Source organism: Crassostrea angulata, chromosome 10 (assembly GCF_025612915.1).
Source record: "Crassostrea angulata isolate pt1a10 chromosome 10, ASM2561291v2, whole genome shotgun sequence".
NCBI classification, from domain to species: domain Eukaryota; kingdom Metazoa; phylum Mollusca; class Bivalvia; order Ostreida; family Ostreidae; genus Magallana; species Magallana angulata.
The window spans coordinates 27,704,911-27,726,651 of record NC_069120.1 but is presented as its reverse complement, the minus strand read 5'-3'; the positions used below and the strand labels follow the sequence as shown (position 1 = coordinate 27,726,651).

Here is a 21,741-nt window from a genome sequence, read left to right as displayed (position 1 = left end):
ACCGTGTTCAAATTTTAAGCGTCTGTGATTAATTGTTGCTCGGAAAAATGCAACGAAAATTTGCTCCTCCAGAGTGCGGGTATAATTAGGGGGTTTGGAATTACCAAAAGAGTACTTGCCAAACCACAATATATGTTTAGGTGCGGAACTATTTACTATTTTCCCCAAGATATCTGATAAATGAAAAATAGTCAAACCCTTCAATTTCTTTTTAAGAACTTTATTGAAATAAAGTCAAACAACTGCTTCAAAACAAAACATCTTTACATACACATGTATCGTGATGGAATTTATCAATTCTTAAACAAGATGAAAATTATCAAGATTAAATACTTAGTGGATGACATAAATTAAACAATCATATGATATTTTAACAACTAATAAACCAATCAGTTTAATTATCAAAGACTTAAACCTGAAGAAGTCTATAATTATTTACATGATTTGCACAATACACTAAAAAAAAAAATTTAAATGAATTCAAATACATTTCATAATAAAAAGATTATTACAGTATTTCAACAAGTGTTTATTTGAATGGAATGACTGCATGTATTTTCTTTAAGCAAAGCTGAGCTGAAAAGTTCGTATGGGGTTAACTTAACTAATTGACAAATTCCTGATATGATTTCAAATTTGATAACTAAAAGCTGATTTAGAAAGAAAAGAATCAGTAGGGATCATATCCTAATCATATGCATAATTCATGTACATTTTCCCTGATTTTTCAGCAGATAATCAACCCATCAAGGAAAAAATGTACATTAACATGACAATTTAGACCCACTGGTTTTTGTGATAGGTGCATTTGAAATAAAACAAGTCACAAAGAATGGTTTCACACCATTGACTAATAATGACAATATCCATTTCTTTTTAACATCATGACAAAAGCACTAAAACCACCACTGCAACAAAACTGACAAAAAAAAAGATTATAAAAAAATAGCTGACTTTCTGAGAGAAATTGCTTTGAAAAGTGTAAAGTTATAATGCACATATTTATAAAATCATACAATGGAGTATTCCTTGACGTTGAAAATGAAATTGAAAATCACAACAAATGGAAAAAATTTAATCACAGATATAAAAAACCCGGGCTCCCAAGCAGGAAAATAAAACAAGTACCAACAATACACTACTGTAAATTCCTAATTAAACGCAAGGAAATAATATTTCCGCATAAAATCGCGAGAAGCAACCCTCGCAGATTTTAAAATCTCGCTTTTATTTTCCAGATTGTTTGAACTAAAGGAAATCATAACAAAAAGTTGGTGCTCGCGAATTTATATTCTCTCGATTTGATACAAAATAGCGGAATTAAGTACTCGCGTAAAATAAGGAATTTAAAGTATCACGGTTCATGCATAAAATTGACAGACAATGTCCAGTTACCAATGAATATTACTTGCCTCTAATTTTTACCGTAATATGCACAGAACAATTATCATCCATTAAAAAAAAAATAGGGACTTTGTTAAAGTATAAATTTAAAAATAGAACTTTTGTTATTAAAAAGACAGGCTAAATTAGATAATACCATCAAGCAAAGAGGCTAGCATATGAAATTTCTCACAAATATAATAAGGTTGAATCAACTAATACATTCTTCATGAGCTCTGTGATGCATATAAGTTTTGAACACATATCCCTATTGATTACATTTATGAGCGAAAAACAAAAAATACATAATTAGTATGTACAAAATTTAATGAACACGACCTCTGATCTACAGCAAAAAAAAAAGAAGATATTTATGACTAGTAATTAGCACTCTCTCTTTTCATACTCTGTAAAATCAATGTTATTATTACAACTTAAAAGTATATTGGCATAATCAAACGTAATGAAGATTTCAAAGTTGCCTACTGCAGTACTTGTAAACCTCTTGTATTACGGTATGCAAGCTTAAACCTTCTTGTAAGCACTAGTAAATGATATTGGCATATGTAGAATTTACTGTAAGGTACAGCTGCGTTGTACTTAATGCTGTCAATGGAATTCACTAAATATAGAAGCCAGAACAGCCACCTCACTGAATTTGTTTTGCAAACATATGCCTACTGTTACAAAACCCCCTATTTATTTTTCTTTTGGTAAACGCTGTATCAACATTATTTATACAAAGCTGAGACATAACTGTGTAATAAACTATGATCTTTGTGAACGTAATATTATAAATAATCCGTTGTGTTTATGTGGTCAAACAGAAGATGTGTATCAATTCTTTTTTTCTTGTTAAAACTACTCTAGAGCGAGAAACACCATGTTTGATCAATTGTTTATGTTAGATTTAGTCAATATTGATACTAATTTACTTTTATATGGCAACAACAAACTACCTTTACTAATAAAAAAAAATTTTTCTCTTCTGTACAAAAGTTTATATACGAATCCTTGACACTTAAATAATATTTCTTTGTGTATATCAATATTATATTTTCTTTTGTTCTAAATTCATATGCACGACAACTATTGCTAAATTTAAGGAGAGGAACTTGTACAGTGTTAGAACTTGTTTCTAATCCTTTTGTTTAATCAATAAAATATGTTCAAAACAAATACAAAGTCTTCTGCAATAAAAAATTAAATACAATGTACCCTCATTTATGGTGTAAACTGTCACTTGCATATGTTCACAATATCTTCGAAGCAAACTTTTATCAATTAAACATACAAATATTACAGGAAATGTGCATATTTTCCCTCCAAACAATGACTAACATTAAAAAAAAAAGAATAAAAAAATTACGAGGTTCTTTTAAAAACATCAATTAAGAAAAAACAAGAGGCCCAGGGGCCACATTGCTCACCTGAGCAACAATTGCCTTAATTCTGATCAAATTAGCATTACAGTATCAAAATATCTTGACAACTAAGTACAGTAGATCTTGCTAAAAAAAATTGAAAATCTGCCAATTTTTATCCACCTCTTATTTTTTGGTAAATACCAAGCCCCTTTTGTTGTTGTACCTCTAAGATTTTTCTCTATTCCTATATACCCCCCCCCCTCCATTTCGTGGCCCCATTATTCTCTAGGGAATCATGGTTTCATCAAACTTAAATCTAACTTTAATCTCATAATCTGTGCTTTCACACTAAGTACTGAGTTTTGGACCAAAAACTTTCCCAGAATATTTTTAAAGATTTTCTCTATATATTCCTTTGTAAAAATTCAAACCGCCATCACGGTCCCGCCCTACCACTAGTGATTTTGCAAACTTGAATTTACACTACCCGAGGATGCCTCTACACAAGTTTAAGCTTTTCTGGCCAAATAGTCTTTAAAAAGAAGATTTTGAAAGATTTTCTCTATATATTCCTAAGTAAAATTCATCCCCCATTGTGGCCTCACCCTACCCTTGGACTATTATTTAAACAAACTTGAATCTATATGATCTGGGGATGCCTCCACTCAAATTTGGGCTTTCCTGGTCTAATACGTTTGAGAAGAAGACTTTTAAAGATTTTCTCTATATATAAAAATGTATCCCCCATTGTGGCCCCGCCCTACCCCCAGGGACCATGATTTGAACAATCTTGAATCTACATTATCTGAGGATGGTTACATGCCAATTTGAGATTTTTTGGCCAAATAGTTATTAAAAGAAATTTTTTAAAAGATTTTCTCTATATACTCTTATGTAAAATTGATCCCCCAATTGTGGCCCCACCCTACCCCCAGGGACTATGATTAAAAGAAACGTGAATCTACACTACCTGAGGATGCTTCCATTTTAATTTGAGCTTATCTGGCCTAATAGATTTTGAGAATAAGATTTTTAAAGATTTTCTCTATATATATTCCTATGTAAAACCTGATCCCCCAATTGTGGCCGCACCCTACCCCCGGGGATCATGATTTGAACAGACTTAAATCTACACTACCTGAGGATGCTTCCATTTTAATTTGAGCTTTTCTGGCAAAATAGTTTTTGAGAAGAGGATTTTTAAAGATTTTCTCTATATATTCCTTTTAAAAACATGATCCCCCTATTGTGGCCCCACCCTACCCCCGGGGACCATGATTTAAACAAACTTGAATCTACACTACCTGCCGATGCTTCCACTCAAAGTTGAGCTTTCCTGGCCTAGTAGTTTTTGAGAAGAAGATTTTTAAAGATTTTCTCTATATATTCCTATGTAAAACTTGATCCCCCAATTGTGGCCCCATCCTACCCCCGGGGACCATGATTTGAACAAACTTAAATCAACATTTCCTGAGCATGCTTCCAATTTAATTTGAGCTTTTCTGGCAAAATAGTTTTTGAGAAGAAGATTCTTAAAGATTTTCTCTATATATTCCTATGTTAAACTTGATCCCCCAATTGTGGCCCCACCCTACCCCCGGGGACCATGATTTGAACAATTTTGAATCTACACTTCCTGAGGATGCTTCCATTTAAATTTGAGCTTTTCTGGCCTAATAGTTTTTGAGAAGAAGATTTTTAAAGATTTTCTCCATATATTCCTATGTACAACTTGATCCCCCAATTGTGGCCCCACCCTACCCCCGGGAACCATGATTTGAACAAACTTGAATCTACACTACCTGAGGATGCTCCCATTTTAATTTGAGCTTTTCTGGCCTGATCGTTTTTGAGAAGAAGATTTTTAAAGATTTTCTCTATATATTCCTATGTAAAACTTGATCCCCCTCTTGTGGCCCCTCCCTACCCCCAGGGACCATGATTTGAACAAACGTGAATCTACACTACCTGAGGATGCCTCCACACAAGTTTAAGCTTTTCCGGCTGAATAATTTTTGAGAAGAAGATTTTTGAAAAATACCAACAAATTTTTAATAATTCTCAATTATCTCCCCTTTAAAAAGGGCGTGGCACTTCATTTGAACAAACTTGAATCCCCTTCACCTAGTGGTGCTTTGTGCCAAATTTGGTTGAAATCTGCCCAGTGGTTCTTGAGAAGAAGATGAAAATGTGAAAAGTTAACAACGACAACAACGACAACGACAACGACGACAACGACAGACAACGGACAAATTGTGATCAGAAAAGCTCACTTGAGCCTTTGGCTCAGGTGAGCTAAAAAATTAAAAAGGTTTTTATGAATATCTGTATTTTCCATAAAAAATATTCAGCATAATTATGACATCTTTCTCAAACAACATCCAAAGAACAGTGATCAGACATTGTAACTTAATTTGAAAAAAAAACCTTGCAACCAACCTTTAACAATTCCAACAAGTTGGTAGCATGTATAGAGGTATTTGTATCTACAGTATGTGACTTTTGAAGTCTTGCTCTTATTTCAACATCCACTTATCCAATGAAGCCACATCTTTATGAAAACTACATTTCTTGGGTTACTACATATTGAAAATTTGCATAAATATGAGTTTAAAAATATTGTATTCTGGTTTTTGTCAGCTTTAACATTTTTTTCACACATAGGCCTATATAAGACTTGAAAAAAATTTTCAATGGAGCACAAGAGGTAATTTTTTTTTTTACAGGCAAACACCAACATTAAAGACATAATGTACATAAACTCAACACAATAATACACATATCAAATTGTATAGAAAAAATCAATATGGTAATAAACCATAAGAATAACTTTGCTTGTTAAGGGTTTTGCTATAAAAAACATTCAAATTTATATGCAAACATGAAAGAGTAAACTAAGAGCAGATTATTATACCTGGTAACATAGAGAGCATTATAGCAATAATCTCAACACTAGGGTGAATTTCCACTCCTAAGCATTAACTTACAACATTGGGTTGGTTTCTTTTCACTTTTTGCTATGCATAATTTCTTTCAAAGCAGCATTGCAGATATACAGTGAGGAATCACAATTTCAGGAATATAAACTAATAGACATAATAAAACAGCAAGTTGCATCAATGGTTTTTTTTTCATTAGTAAATGAGATCCTTTTTAAGGTGTCAATACAAATCTGTCTACAACCTATATATACATGCACATGTACATATTCCAGCATCGCCGAGTTTATTTCTCTCCAGAACTTGATCCCCCTTTTTGGGGCCCCCTCTTCATAAGTATATATTGTAGCATCATTGCCCCTTGTGGGGCCCCCTCTTCACAGTTCCACTATCCAGTGGTCTCTACCTCTTCTTCCTCCATTTCGCCATATGCCTCTTCAGCCAAGGCGAAGTACTTGTTGGCAAGACGCCCCTTCATGGCTTCCATAGCAGCCTCTGCTGCCTCATTATATAAATCTCCTACAAGATATTAAGCAAATTCATATTTAGTACATATATTTTAGTCAACAGAAATGAGAACATGAGAGATCCTGCCATCACTAATTCACAATCACTCCAATATTCTATTCTATTGAAAATTCCTTTTCAAACTGCTTTGATAAAACCCACCCAAATAGGTTTTTAAAACACTCCCTGACTTCAAATTTGTTATATATTTATTTTCGAATTCAAATCAAATAACACAAGCCTTTAAAAATGTTATAACCCTGCCCTTTCATACACATTTCTAACATCTCTCACATACAGTGAGATCCCATTTATGGTAACAGTCCTAATCTAGACCTTTTCTTCCCCTTGTATATATCTCCTCTCCATCTTATACAAAGGTCTCCCACATACCTGCTCTCTGGGGGTCCTTATCTAGACCGTGTCCCCCCTGTCTGTACATCTCTGCCTGTTTGGCCATCAGCGTGTAGGAGGGGTCGTTGATGGTGCAGTCAAACTGCCCTCCTTCATCATGGTCTTGTGTCTTCACTGCCTGCTCATACCAGTAAACAGAATCCTCCCAGGAAACTGACCTGTTGATTCATAGACAGGCCACGTGTCATATAAGTTCATCATTATAGTCTGTCGGTCTTACACATTTATCATAAATGCAAGGTTCAGATTTGTCTATTCACTGAAAGGTTATGTCGTAAAGGTTCATTATTACCGGTACTGGCAATCAGTTGGTATACTATTTTTTTTACACATAATTATCATTTATTTTGCATTTTTGTCTCTGTTTTTTATTAATTGACTGGAATAATATGACACAGGAATGAACAGATTGACAAATTATATGTATGACAGTACAAATCCAGGGAAAAAAAATATTTTCATTTTCATGCTGTAAGCAATATTCTAGTACATTGTACATTGTAACCTCATCTATTAGCAATGATAGCTTAGAAAATTCACTATTAATAAGTTGATGGTTGATTTAGCTATTATCAGAATAGCCCCTACATTGGCCATCCCGACTGAAAGCAGCAAAATATCAGAATCAATATAATTATAAACATATGTGGACGACATGAACCAATTAGCAAAACAAAGATACAGACAAAAGAAAAAATCATCAGTCAATTCAATGTATGCCATTTCAAACAATACTTTCACAACAAAAATCAAACCATTTAATAAGCAGCCATTATTTTCTATCAAAATGAAGGAATGATATAGATTATAAGATCCACAATTCTCACAATAGTAATTTAAAATCATGTCAAATTTTTAATGGTGAAGAAATCAGACACAACCTCACTTGATTCTAACTATATGTATCCTCTTATAAATAATATCCCCTTTTAAAAATGCCCAGAAACCCTGAAACCTTTCCCAAGTAATCAAGAACTAAGAAAATGCATAATTGATATAAAGCAAAGAATAAGTATGAATTGTACAGAAAGATTTTATGTGTAAAAGATATGGCCTCAATATCATTCTGTAAAAGGGACCCAGGGCCTAACTTGAGAGGGGGCCAAGTACCCTATTCAATCCTCCATTGCCAGTTACATGTATATCATGTAGTGTAATGTAAATATACATAATATATGTGTAATATAATATATTTATAATATAATAATATGTCAAGACCTTTAAAATAGGATAAATTGGATATTTTCCTACCTTAGGGTACCAAGCCCAACGCCTGTCTCAAAAGCGCGGCCCATGTAGACCATGGCTCCTCGGTCCCCTGCCTCTGCTGCTTCCACCATAAAATCGACCCCACGATTAGTGTGCTCATCAGATGGCTGAAAAGGTAAACCAAAACATATAGAAGATAAAACACTAAATCTTCAATTCTTAAATGTTCAATTTCCAGACAAGTGGAAATAAAAGTTCAGCTTTCGACGTACCTCTACCACACAGTTGACCAGTACTTCCCTATCCTGACCCAGATACAGCTTAGCCATTGTCACCATGGCCTCCAGCTCCCCAAGTTCTGCTGCGTGCTCCTCATGAAAGATGGCCGACTCCCAATCAATTAACTTTTCATCCTTGGAATCACCCAATACAAATCGCCCGACCTCATGGTACTTTGCCATTTCATGGTGAACCTGGATCAAAAAAAAGAAAGATTTTTTTTCTCAAAAATTCTCATGTCATGAAAGGAATACTAATCCTTGGGGCCCAATGTTTCTCGTTAACAACAATCAAGACATGATTTTCATCATATTTCTGATGGTTTAAAGATATTTCACATCTTAGTTGCTGAGAGCAAAAACAACTTGGGAAGCCCTCTCCTTCATATCATTCTTATACATCTTTATTTATTTACTACTATTCAAGAAGCTGATACATGTAATATAACCTGGTAACTTGTACCACCTACCTATACCATATTGCTTGGTCTTCACAGATTTTTAGAGTATTCTTTGCCTTACCTTTCCTAGAATGGAGTCCCCGATCTTGTGGTTCATCAGTTTGCGGAAGTCTTTCTCGAGGGCCACACAGGAGGGTCGGGCGTTCTGTGATCCAGCCATCCTGTTGAATGCCTCCTCCTCCTCCTACAGAAGAGCAAAGGTCCTTAATATATATAATATGTAAAAGTCACTGTACTGATAACTTTAAAAATACTTATAGCTGAGGAGAAATTGCAAAGCCATTTGTGTTCATTTCAGTAACTGGTCTTACTACCAGTAACTCGAATGGTTCCTTGTTATTTAACATCTTCATTTTATTATAACAAAAACTTAAGGGATAAAACAGATTTTTGGTAGTTTATGCCAGGAATTGGTTATCAATTCTCTTCACATTTTTTTTCATATCTTCATAAACAGTTTATAATTTTAAAATGTACTATTTTCATTGAATTTCTCAACAACTCTGACAAATATGTGTATCTACATAATAAATACATGCAAAACACAAATTTCCCTCATTCAGAAATACTAGGAATCGGATGAGAAAAATTTCAGTCATGATAGAAATACCAATTCACAGGCAAACAAAACATCTACTGAGGCATCAAGTCTTTAAAAATTACTGATTATAATACATGTATAATACTTTGAGAAGTGCATATAGGGTTGACTACCACTAAAGATTCTATTAAGGAACATATAACATATTCATCAATATATGAAAGAACATAGTTGTGGAATGTACTACATATGTATACGCCAGATACATTACCAGTGTGTGTAAGGTGGGTAAGTGGTAAGTGAGTGTTAGTTGGTGGTGGTCAAATCGAAAGTGGGAGCGGTTAGTCGTCCTCTAGTTGGTTCAAGAAAAGCATCAGAGAGATTTGTCAGATTGTATGATAACAGATGATAAACTTTAATACACAACAGATTTCAAATTTTGTAGACTGTCGCATTTTTAAGTTTCATGTGATGGTACTAATGAAATTGCTAAATATGACTCAGAAAAAGTAAGAAATTGTGCAAAAACAAGAATATGAAATGAATATTAGCCGGCTTTTCAAAGGAAATTAAGTTTTATTTCTTTTCTATGGCTGGATACAAGCTATGACTAGGGAAAGAAAGTTTTATCAATGTGTTTGTTCATACTACCTGATCATCTGGCTGTGGATATATTGAAACATGTTGTAACTTGTAAATGCTTGTAAATGCAATTTAATCTTTGCATACCCCACCCCTCTATCTTGATTCTACATCCATTTGATATTTATGAGGATTTAAAACACAAACTATTAATGAGCAATAGCTATATGATCCATCTGCCTGTTAATTTTCCTCTAAAAAAGTTTCATTTCTGAACATGCAAAGCATGGGTAACAGTAACTGTCAATCAAAAAATTCAATAAAGCGCGGGTCTGCCACAGAAAAACAATATCGGCCATTGAAATCTACAAGATTCGATTTTTCAGACTTTTGATTGTGTAGATGACGAAAAAAGATTTTGAAAAAAAAAAAATTCCTTTCTAATTTTTATTTTCCATGTTCATTCATGATTTCACTCATTGGGTGGATAGGTTTGAAAAGTTGGGACTGATTTGTTTATATATTAATGTTAGTGTTGTAAGATGTCACACCAGATCAAAATTATCGATACATGAAGGTTATATTTTTATTGTTTTCAAACAAATATGACTCATGACATTGCTACAAGATGAGGTAATTAAAATTCATTCCAATGTACTCAGTGAAAAAATCATTGTTAAATTCACTATCATCACAAAAAACAATTCCTTCATGCCATTTTCTACCTCGTATATAGGGGACCTTTCCTTGCTACTTCTGCATCCCTTTACAATCACAATTAATACAATTTACATTCTCTACACACAAAAATTCAGCCAAACAACAAATATCATAATAAAAAGTTGGTCTCATCTAATCTTATACTACGAAAAGCCAAAACATCAAATACATTGAAATTTGTTTCTTGCACAAGTTTAAAACATCTAAATACCTGTAATTGGCAAAATTTATTATTACAAAATCACACTGACTCATCTTTTTGTTGTTCAAATACTGCATCACTCACCTCTTTGGTCATGGATGACTGGCTATCAGTGTCACTTGGTGACCTAAAGCGGACCCCGTACGGGACCCCTGAGGGACTGGGGCTGTCTACAGACATGGGTTCCTCGTCGTCCATGCTTGGGCTGTCCAGGTCTGTGGGGGTGTGACCATCACTGACCCCAGTGGAACAGGTCCTCTGGTAGTCCAGGAATCTTGTGATGTCGATCTTCTCAGATGAGGGAGATAGGGACAGACACTGTTCAATTTCTCCTCGAACTTTGGTCTGCATGATGGACTTTCTCTACAATACATAATTGTTCAAAATGTCCTTATACATGTATCAGCAAATGTATATCTGGCTAAACACTTGGCCTAATTTTCTCCTGTTGTGGAATGATTCTTGAATGATAGGTTTAATCACATAACAAGATTTCATCAAGAATTAATCAAGTACAAAAAAAAAAACTTAAAGGGTACCTGCAGCCCAGCCGATGTGAAACATATGTTAAAGAGTTTATTTACCAAAATTTAATGCAAAAAACCGCATCGAAATCGGTGCAAAAATAACGGAGTTACGCCTCTTCAAAGTGGCTATTTTTACCTGCTTTGGGAAATCTAATCAATAGAAAACAGAATTAGGCGATAACGAGGCTTCAGCGGAAGTGACGTCACGAGGTCAACGGGAGGGAAATTTCCTTACAAAGCTATACAAATTAAATTCGATTTTTAAGCCAAAATGATTGATATAGGTCTGATGTTTTGACGTATCTTGTTATTTTAAGTATTGTAGATCTAGAAATTTGTATCCGTTATTATTTAATTACAATCAGATTTCTTTTTTAAGGATTTTAAAAGTTGTTATTCTCGTCGCCTTTTTACCGATGAATACGATATCTTAAAACGCTTACATGGGCTGATTTATGTTCATTATTCATTTTTTGATTACATAATATCTTTCACACACGAGTGATCCGAGACAATGACACAGGTAAACAGGTAAACTAACGAAGCCACTGCTCCAGACACACGTGTATCTGGGGTATGTATACACAAGGTACACGAGTCTGGTGAACAAAGAGAGAGTTTCACACCTCTAGACTGGTAAATTGATTTGTGTATAATTAGCTTCTCAATTGTTAAAAGATAAAACAGAAAAATAAATAAGACTGTGTAAAATCAAGCATTCGTCAGTTAAAACGTGTATAGTCCGTCAATCAGTGATTAAAGAATCATGCATGATACTATTAAATAGTAAAACTAATGTTCGAAGTAAATGCCTTTATTGTTACTTATCTAATCACTTTAATAATGACCAAAGTTACAATTCATCAAAGGATGTAAATAAATGTAAAATTAAATTCCATTATCGTATTTTTAAAAGAATATGAGACAGACTTAATCATGCAGCCATCTTGGACTTTCGCCTTGATCCGTTAATAATCCCGTGTGTGTTTGTTAAAGAATGCACACTATTTTGATTTTTATTGATCCGATATCAATATTATTGAATAATCAGGCGACATCATTTGTAATTTTATGCCTTATACGAGGAATAGACCCCGAGTTACCTTTTACGAAATATCATTATGTATTATCAATATTATTAATCAGTTAATAATATCACTGAGAAATCATTCGAAAGAATGACAATATTAACAAAATATGTTTCTTATAACAATAATGCTTTGAATAATTGTCATTTTGCTACATATGGTGTGCATTAATATGTAAAAATGTGTTACACATTTGACGAAATTCATGAAGCAAACAATTATCCGAATTCGGCATTTTTGTTCGATAAAATACAGGTTAAACTCAAACAACAGTATAATTAGTCATCCAGGGTTGATAAGGAAATAAAACAACAGAAAAAATTGTTCATATATTGATAAAACAATGCAAGAAAACGAACAGTTTTCATACGATATTCCTGTTTCTCATACAGCGGCGTTGACCCCGTGACGTCACAGTTCATCTCGCGCCAAATCGGCTTGATTCAAAACTCGTTCAGGTGTGAAATCGGGGTTTTCCCAAATATCTCGAAAACTACTTATGCGATCGCTGTAAAATTTTCAGGATGATGTTTTTACACATAGATCTCCATTATATCAAAAATTGACCGGCACTGCAGGTACCCTTTAAGAGTTTAAAGAATTTAAGTACCGTAATCCGGTGAATATAATACGCACTTTTTTCCCTGCATTTTTTACCGTGAGAAAGGGGTGCGTATTATACATCCCTATAGGATTTGGACATATTTTTTCCCTAGCTGAAGCACGGGGTATTATACTGCCGTATTACCTATGCTGTTCACAGACAGGACCGATACCCCGCTATACATCGTAACATTCCTTCATCATCACATATATATTATTATTTAACCCTTATGAAATCATTGTTGAGGCATGTAATTAAAGAAAATGTATACTTGGAGTCTGTTAATAAATAAACTGTTTCAAAATGGCCTTTAAACATTAATTTGAACTGCCTATTCTTTATCTCCGTGTACGCCGCCATTACAGATGTTATTAATAGAATGCGGACTTGGATGGCCACGTGCTATTTGTAACCGATCTTTGAAAACAGCTTACACATCATTTGGCTCATTTTTAACCATTTTCATGTAATGCTAACTGATTTATTGCAAATGATTATGAATATAAATAATTCTATAACCTATTCCGTTAATTGAAGCCATTGAAACAGTTGTGCTCCCCCTCCGCTAACGCTTGACACCTTGGGTATCTCAGACACTCCCCTTAGGCTATAAGTGTACTATACACAACACAACTATTTGTGCACATATTTTATTAAGTTCCAGGCCTCTAATTGATCACTTTGATCATCATCGTCCGTTATCTCCATACCTGTACATTGTCCGTTTTTCACTTCACATGGATTGTAATGACTAAACAATTATATAACGCTTGTTAAAAGTAGTTGATTTTATTCACGGTAGAATATTTAATACTAGGTCTTTTTAAAACATTGATTATGAATTAAAGATATTACCGCGATGTATTAGTTACAATAAATCCGTATCTAAGAAAATATTGGTTTTTCTTATTTCCGGTAGCGTATTCCCGCGATGAAGTTGAGCGTGCATACAAAGTATAACTGCTTTGTTGATACTAAGGATAACCGTTTGGTCAATTTTTTTGATGCGTATTATACATCCCCACAAGCTTTTTTTCATCATTTTCAGTCACAAAGTGGGGGGTGCGTATTGTACACTACTGCGTATTATATTCACCGGATTACGGTAGTAAAAACCTGGGCTCTTAAGAAGTCCTTATGAGTTGCAATTTCTCTGGGAGACAAGTCAAACTCGGTCAGATTGAGGCTGTTGCAGATGTCATTACAGATGTGGGAGTGGAAGAACAGGGCCATGCCTTTGGCCCCAAGGTTTCCGTCCCCGTATTCACAAGACCCAACCGTGTGGATCTGTGGGTCAGTGTACAGATCCCCCACCCCCTGGATGTCCACAACAATCAGGTTGTGAGCCGATCTCTCAAAGGTGAAGTGACTGAAAGCCTGGAAATATAATATCAATTTAAATCAAAATTTGGTACATGTACTGTTATATTGGTAAATTTACAACCTAATCATATCTCAAACTAGATGGGATCAGAAAAACACTTCCTGATATATGAGAATTCAAGGCATAATTATTGCATGATAAAAAGTGATAGGGCTTTATATATTTAATATATTCATGGTGTTTTAGATATCAATGTTTGAAATTTGTAAGAAAAAACTTTAAATCAAGCTTTTTGCATTATCAGTAATAGTACGTCATTAGTCAGCAATACTTTCCAGTTTTATCTTTAATAGTGAATATATATCGGCAAACATAAATTATGATCATGACATCATTGAAACTAACCTGGGGAGTGTATCTTAGATTTTCGTCCACAAAGCCCGAGTTTGAGTTGTACTTGATGTACTCGCCCTCGATGAAGTGTTCCAGGTGATACAGGGGCTCCCCAGGCCTGTCCTTGAACTCCAAAATATACATCTGGAAAATGTCCACCTGCATAACACAACACAAAGGTCAATGAAAATAGTGCAAAAACAAAAGAAGTTATTTACAAGTTTTCTTTTTTCTCTTTCTTCTCTTTCAATAAGGAAACTCTTTTATCGGTAGATCTGACAGTAATAATTGTCTAAAATATCTAAAATGTTATGTCATTGAGTATCTTAAGAAGGGATAGGAACGCTATGATGTACTTCCTTTCAAAATATAAAATAAAGTTCAGAAAAATATTGTCGAACAGCGTAGTGCAATGAGTAAAGGTGTCAGTAAGTTACTGAGCTGCAAGTCATGAGTTTGAGACCCACTAGAGTCATTTCAAATTTTACTAATTTTTTAATGTATGTTATCATAAAACACTTTAACCATTTGAAAAATTTGAAATGATGATAATGTTTTGAAAATGATGTACTTTCATCCACATTAATATCTCAAGGTGCTCCATCCCACCTTCCTAATGGCCCCAAAGCTAAAACATATCTTTAAAAAAAAAATTTGTATGATATTTTTTGTCTATCACAACAGGTAAGTTTCATCCACGTGCAAAACTAAATTTTAACCAACATAAGAACTCTGATTGAACCTTCTTTGGAGGGTTGTGTCGGTTGTACTCCTCCCCCCACACTTTGGCATCCATCTGCAGACGGACATCTTGGAAGTACACGTCTCGATCCACCTTCTCGATGTATCGCTTAGCAACGTAATTCTGTGCATGGCTCCAGTCGCCGCTGCGGGAAAATGTGGATATCTTCTTGCTGAAAGCACAGAAATACACAGACTGAAAACAACTAAACATGCAAACAATGCAGTTCTAAGCTTTAATATACACCGAGTGATATAGATGACACCCTGATAATAATGCCAGCAGCTGTCTGTGTATTTTTTCTTCTGATGAAGGCTATCCCCGAGTGAACAAATGCATTATTCTTTTGATGTTTGGCTACATGTATTATTTTTAAAACTTGCATGCATCAACACTTTCAAATACCGTTAGTTCTAGTTTTGCAGATTCTAATGACCATGACCCTGTATATAAATGGATCGTTCCATTGGATCTACTATATAGCTATAACCATCAATCTTGGTGAGTGAATCGGTTGACTAAATTTGCTTGTAACACGAGGTCATGAAAAGGACGCATGCTTAATATATTTACTGTTTAAAACCAACACATTGTTTATTCAGCAAAATACTAGCTGGTCACAGGAAATTACCCATATAATGTTAATCCATGTATTCTGTTTTGACCCCAATGCATACATTAAATTATCAGGAAAACTGATTATAACTTGTTATTTGACACCAACATATTTGTAATGAATGTGATCCATCAAAAACAGAAATAATTGGACTCTGTTTTGCACTGAGATTCATCTTATGAATCAATACACAAACTAGACAAAACAGCTTTGCATCATTAAAAAAAACATCCCAGAAGGCCCCTTTCAGCAAGAACTAAAAAAACCGCTGAACAATTGGTCATCAATATGCAATTGGAACAGCTCGCAAATCCCATGTCCCAAACCCTATGCTGTAAGACTAGGCAATCTATCTGACAGCAGTATATGTATGTATACAAATCAGGTAAGCAGGGGCCTATCTATCTCACCTGTTACCTATATCCTGAGTAACAGGGTCACCCGAACTTGTTTACTGTTGACTGTTATATACAGCGATGCCTGGTCGACGTGACGCTTGGCATTATTACACTTAGTCAAGGTGCCAGTTCTTGGATAATAAGATTACTGTCTTGGACTTGCGGGCTGTTTATCAAAAGGCCCCAAACTGGTCAAAGACCTTTATACTGAACTTGAACTATAAAGACTAATTGTGCATGAAAACTCTTGTATACCAGACTGACAGGCAATAGATAGAAGTTTATCCTTTAGTTTCACAACAAATTACAAGAGGGTCTGAGATAATAAAAAATCAATTTGGGAAAACAGAACATGTACCGGGTAATCCTATAGTAGATATATGGAGGTCAATCTCCTCTATTATTTTGTAAACAGATGGGGAAACTACTGGTAGGTATCACAGATTTAGGTACACGTATAGAAATGTACTTCAGTACATGTATATGATATTACATGGTAAAGTTTCCAAGCTGCACAGGTGCAGCAAATTAAACCATTTGTGACAGCACTATGCAGCATGCATCCAGAGATTTTCTGAGCATGCATTTATATGCTTTATAGAATGCTACTGGCTGAATAACAGTCTCCAAACAACTGAATCATATACATGTACTTAGGTGGTTTAGATTTTCTTTCAATCCCTTTCAACTGATCCATATCTTAATCTTATGTTTAATAATAGCATTTGAAGAATAGGAAGATCTAGAATATTCAATCCATTCATTTTTATAGCTGGAGGTCTGTAGCTCCGTTTCCTGAAAAAATTTTGATTATTCATTAGAATTTCTTCAGAGCGGGAGCTACAGACCTGCAGCAAAAATTTTTATAGCAATTGAACTAATTTTTTTCTTCTTCCAGTTACGAAGTCATAAATTAATTCAGATATAAAAGAGAGTCATCACTAAATTTACTTTTATCAATTAATTAATATATCATCATGAGAGTGACAATTCATTCTAACGCCCCACCATAACAATAGTCAATTGGAAATCTTGCACTGAAAACAAAAACCCTATATATGCATTGAAGAAGAAGTCACTCTTGTCAACGAGGCTCTGACATCATCAAATACAAAAAACAATCGACTGTGTAAAAAAGCAAAACACGTAAACATAGGGAAGTGCGTTGTTTGTTATGATTAACCACTGTGGTTGTTTTTTGCACTGACTGCACTTCACAGAATCAACAAAAGACACATCAGTGTATGTGTGCTTTCCTCGGTGTATGTATATATAGGTTCTTTGTTAAGGAGAGCTATCTACACACATCACACTGTAAAATATTTGCAACCTCAAGTGACTGACTGAATTAAAGTAATTTTGTATTGACAATAAAAATCTCTCTCTCTCTCTCTCTCTCTCTCTCTCTCTCTCTCTCTCTCTCTCTCTCAATATCTGCCCTATATACACAACACAACAATCCAATATCTTTTTAATCTTTTAGAGCGACGGGAAGAATAAATTGTTTGAATTTTTTATTAGTATTACATTCTGGTGTCTTGTATGTAATGCTATTGCTGTGAAAATTTCTATCACTCAATGATATCAAAATAAAAAAAAATACAAAAGGAAACAAGCTAAAAAGCTATTGCATAGTAATATTACCAGCATCCAAAAATCCACAAAAGAGTGGGAGTTGTTCTTCATACAACAATATTCACTTCAAAACAAACTGGGACCAATTTAATGTCAGCTGAAAATAAGTCAGTATACCACCATATAAATGAAACAACTTTAGAGTTATAAATACACACAGTATTTTGAGAGATACCAGCATGAATATATCAAAAGTCCAAGGCAAAAGAAAAAATCAAAGGGTATTGATTTAAAAAAAAAACACCAAAACTAATCATTCTTTTACCTTAATATATTCTGCATTCTAAAAGACTATAAACACTAAATTTTATATTACTGGTATTAATGATCGAAAAAGACCCTGCTGCCAATATAATGCTATAGATGTACCTTTATATACCTGTATTTTTTGTAAATATAAATACACCTGAATACATACACACTTAAACAATTTTCAGATGGGATTACATACAAAAAGATTAAACTGTGATCCTAATTAGGATTTAAGAGGGAAAATAGATTTCAGTTTACAAAGGTTGATTTGTAAACTTATTTACACACTGGTATTCTCAGCTATTATGATAACCATGTTAAAAGGTCCGATTTTTTTTTAGGTCATTTATGTGTACATACAGGGATACTGATTGTAAATGTTATTGCAAAACTGAAAACTACTTATTATTACTGAGCACCTCTTTAAACTAAGTAAGGTAAAGTTCTCGAATACTTACTTAGTACCCGGTAAAACTTTAACTTGTAGCAACTTTGCATACCAAGCATTTTTAGACTTGTTCAAGAAACTGTTATAGAAGTAGATGATGATACATGTATAAATTAATGCATGAATCCTTGTGTTACTACAGTCAGAATTTGTTTTAAAAACTAAAAAGCCATGATCAGACAAGTCACATTTAAATTTTATGACACTGAAGAAAGCCATATAAAATTTCCTGGATATTTATGAACTTTTCATTTGAACAAGGTACAGGATTGCAATCAAAAAATTAAAAACAATTTCTTTCACATGTATCCAAATCTCAAGTTGGCATGCACCTTTGAATTATTTATTAAAGACATTTTGAATTAGTTCCTGAACAATATTGGCTGATTCTGAAAGGAATGCTCTCTCTCTCTCTCCTCTCTCTCTCTCTCTCTCTCTCTCTCTCTCTCTCTCTCTCTTAAATCTATCAATATCAAGTTGGTCCAGAGCTGAAAGTTTGCCAAAATGGAACATCTATCAACTAGGTGAATGTCACAACTTGGCAAGGCTGCAACTTCCAATGATTTATACCCAACTTTTATGGATTCTTTTTTTCAATGCCAGTATATAAATTGTCTTCAAAGGCCACCTTAAAATTTTGATCTGTGTAACATTAAAAAGATGGTTTCAAAATCCGAGATTCTGTGCATTCTAACTTCAATATTTTATCATCAAAAGACCTTAAAAGCAGAGCTATGTGTATTCCTTGATTCATGTTGTATGAAATCAGGAAACATTGTATTGGCTTGTAAATCATTATGTGCATGCATGCACATGCATCATCTATTTCCTTGTAAAGAAAAAAAAACATCCCTGTGTCAGGTATAAAATGAACAGTCCTAAGAGTTATAATACTTTTGACTTGACACAATGATATGACCAATTTAACTGATATAAAACATTTTTTCAAAGAAATGCTTACATCCTTTCACCTATCTATTTGGTGAGATGAAAACAATCTCGCTCTATCTCTCTCTCTCTCTCTCTCTCTCTCTCTCTCTCTCTCTCTCTCTCTCTCTCTCTCTCTCTCTCTCTCACATAAGCAACAAGCAACATCAAAAACAGCTCCTTGTCACCAGAATTGGCAAATCCTATCTCACAAGAACTGCACATCAGCCAACAATGAAATGCTCCCCAGGCTTTACATATTTAATTTGATTTTTCTTAATTAGCATTTCAATGTAAATGATTGGAAATTAATGTGACAAGTATATAGGCAATTTTGCGATAGCTGTAACTCATTTTGATGTACCAATAATTAATAAAATAGGAAAATAAATTTTATATACCGGTACATAAAATAATAATCTCTATACTTACAGCCTGAAGCATTGTCTCATTGCACCTCTATTAAAGGGCTAAAAAAACAAAAAAAACAATCGATAAATATGTCGCAAAGCTAATTTAAAATGCATGTAAAATATTTTTTTAAATTATCTCTCTTTTGTCATTAAATACCGGTAGTAAGTATTTCGACAACTCATTTAATTCTCAATAATTCAAACTGAAACAATAAAGAAAAAAAAAAAGAAACAATCAAGGCAAAGTTATAAAAGATACCTTCTGCATCATTTTGACCTGAACTTCATCCTTGGTCCACGTCTTTTTGTGAGGGTTGTATCGATGTCTAATGCAGAATTCAGTTTTAATGTCCTCAATATGAAAGCTAGCCCAGGGATCAGAAAGGTCTCTTGCCTTTTTGATGGCCATAATCCAGTGGTTCTGTGCACGAGACTGGCCTGGTTTTACTTTCAATTTCAAATTGGCGAGAGGGGCGTAAGACTTTGAGAGTCGCCTCTGTCGCAATGTCATATGAGCTTTCGGTTTGATCTCCTCCACTTCATTCTCCGATTCCCTCTCATCAGAGGCATCGTTTGAACTTTCGGTTAAATCTTCTTGTTCTTCTTCATCATCACTGAAGGTAAGTGGAAACAAAACAATGTCTCCAAATTCATCGTCGGTGGATGAAATTGAATGCGACATTGTTAACACTTAACTCTCTAGTCTTTCAAAAATTGAGAACTCTATCCACTTTGAGATGTAATGTAAAAATTGCAACGAAGCAATTTCTGTCGTTTGGAATTCCAAATAAGAGACGATTTTTGTTCATGCTGAGTCCACACCTCGCCAAGTATGCAAGTTTCCTCTGTGGTTTTTTTTCCTGAACACAAAGAAATAATAAAATATATAAAATACGTTTAATTAAAGTTTTGACACTCCATAAATAACCCCTCTAACGTTACATTCGTTGGGTCTATTGTTGTAAACATGGGAAAATCCCACATAAAAATATTACACCAGCCTTTACAATATATCATATATGATTTTTTTGTTTTCGTTGTACCCGCGTGTTAATTAAACGTGTTAAAAATGAGACCAGCAAAATGAGAGTCATTCCTATAAACAATTGAAAGGGAATGGACTTCACAAACCTCAAGTTTTCAGCTGTCACTGTTCCTTCTTTTCCAACTTTCAGAATACTCCGACTGCAAATCTGTCGTAAACACGTCCTTGGCACATCTTCGGGAGAGTTCCGAAAGTAAACGATTGCCGGGGTCACCAATCACAGTACACTTTATATATAACATTTAAAAACCATTATTGCAAGGTAGCGTGGCCGAGTGGTCTAAGGCGCTGGTTTTAGGCACCAGTCTCAATGAGGCGTGGGTTCGAATCCCACCGCTGCCACTAATTTTTTTTTTTTCAGGGGAATGGGTGGTTTTCTTTTAAAATCTTCGATAGGTTGTTTATTGCCGATTATTCTTTTTTTAAAGAAGTGAACAAGCATATATATCTTTGGAGAGCTGATATTCCTTCAGTATGTGAACATGAACATAATTTTAAATCATAAACATCATGCTAACAGATTTTTACTGGTATCTGCTATGATCTTGACTTCAGTTTCACCCAGTCAAAACCAAGAGGAGAGAAATTTTGACTTTTATATATTTTTAGTGAAAAAAATCAAACATTTTGGGATGACAACAGTCAGTACAATTAATGAATACGATGTAGTAAATTTTTTAGACATTATAACAAAGGTTCATCATCAAAATCCTGGAGGTTCAGTCT

The 21,741-nt window shown here is 34.2% G+C and overlaps 1 protein-coding gene and 1 non-coding gene across 4 annotated transcripts; one reads left to right on the top strand and one right to left on the bottom strand.

Moving 5' to 3' along the window:
- Nucleotides 1–5,052: 5,052 nt before the first annotated feature.
- Nucleotides 5,053–21,174, bottom strand: LOC128166876 (eukaryotic elongation factor 2 kinase-like). 3 transcript variants are annotated; one of them, XM_052832311.1, is made up of 13 exons: nt 21,102–21,174; nt 20,230–20,830; nt 19,990–20,027; nt 15,282–15,453; nt 14,552–14,698; nt 13,939–14,199; nt 10,688–10,966; nt 10,407–10,445; nt 8,620–8,742; nt 8,092–8,292; nt 7,862–7,986; nt 6,590–6,768; nt 5,053–6,208 (listed from the first exon to the last, which is right to left on the bottom strand). In XM_052832311.1, exons 2-13 carry the CDS (start codon nt 20,650–20,652, stop codon nt 6,078–6,080), a joined length of 2,118 nt encoding a protein of 705 aa, XP_052688271.1. In that variant the 5' UTR covers nt 20,653–20,830; nt 21,102–21,174; the 3' UTR covers nt 5,053–6,077. The 3 variants fall into 3 exon arrangements, with proteins under 3 accessions (XP_052688271.1, XP_052688272.1, XP_052688273.1); XM_052832312.1 differs by lacking the exon at nt 10,407–10,445 and adding an exon at nt 9,751–9,762; XM_052832313.1 differs by lacking the exon at nt 10,407–10,445.
- A 102-nt stretch (nt 21,175–21,276) lies between these two features.
- Nucleotides 21,277–21,357, top strand: Trnal-uag (transfer RNA leucine (anticodon UAG)). The gene has a single exon. It is a non-coding gene; the product is annotated as a tRNA-Leu (tRNA).
- Nucleotides 21,358–21,741: the final 384 nt, after the last annotated feature.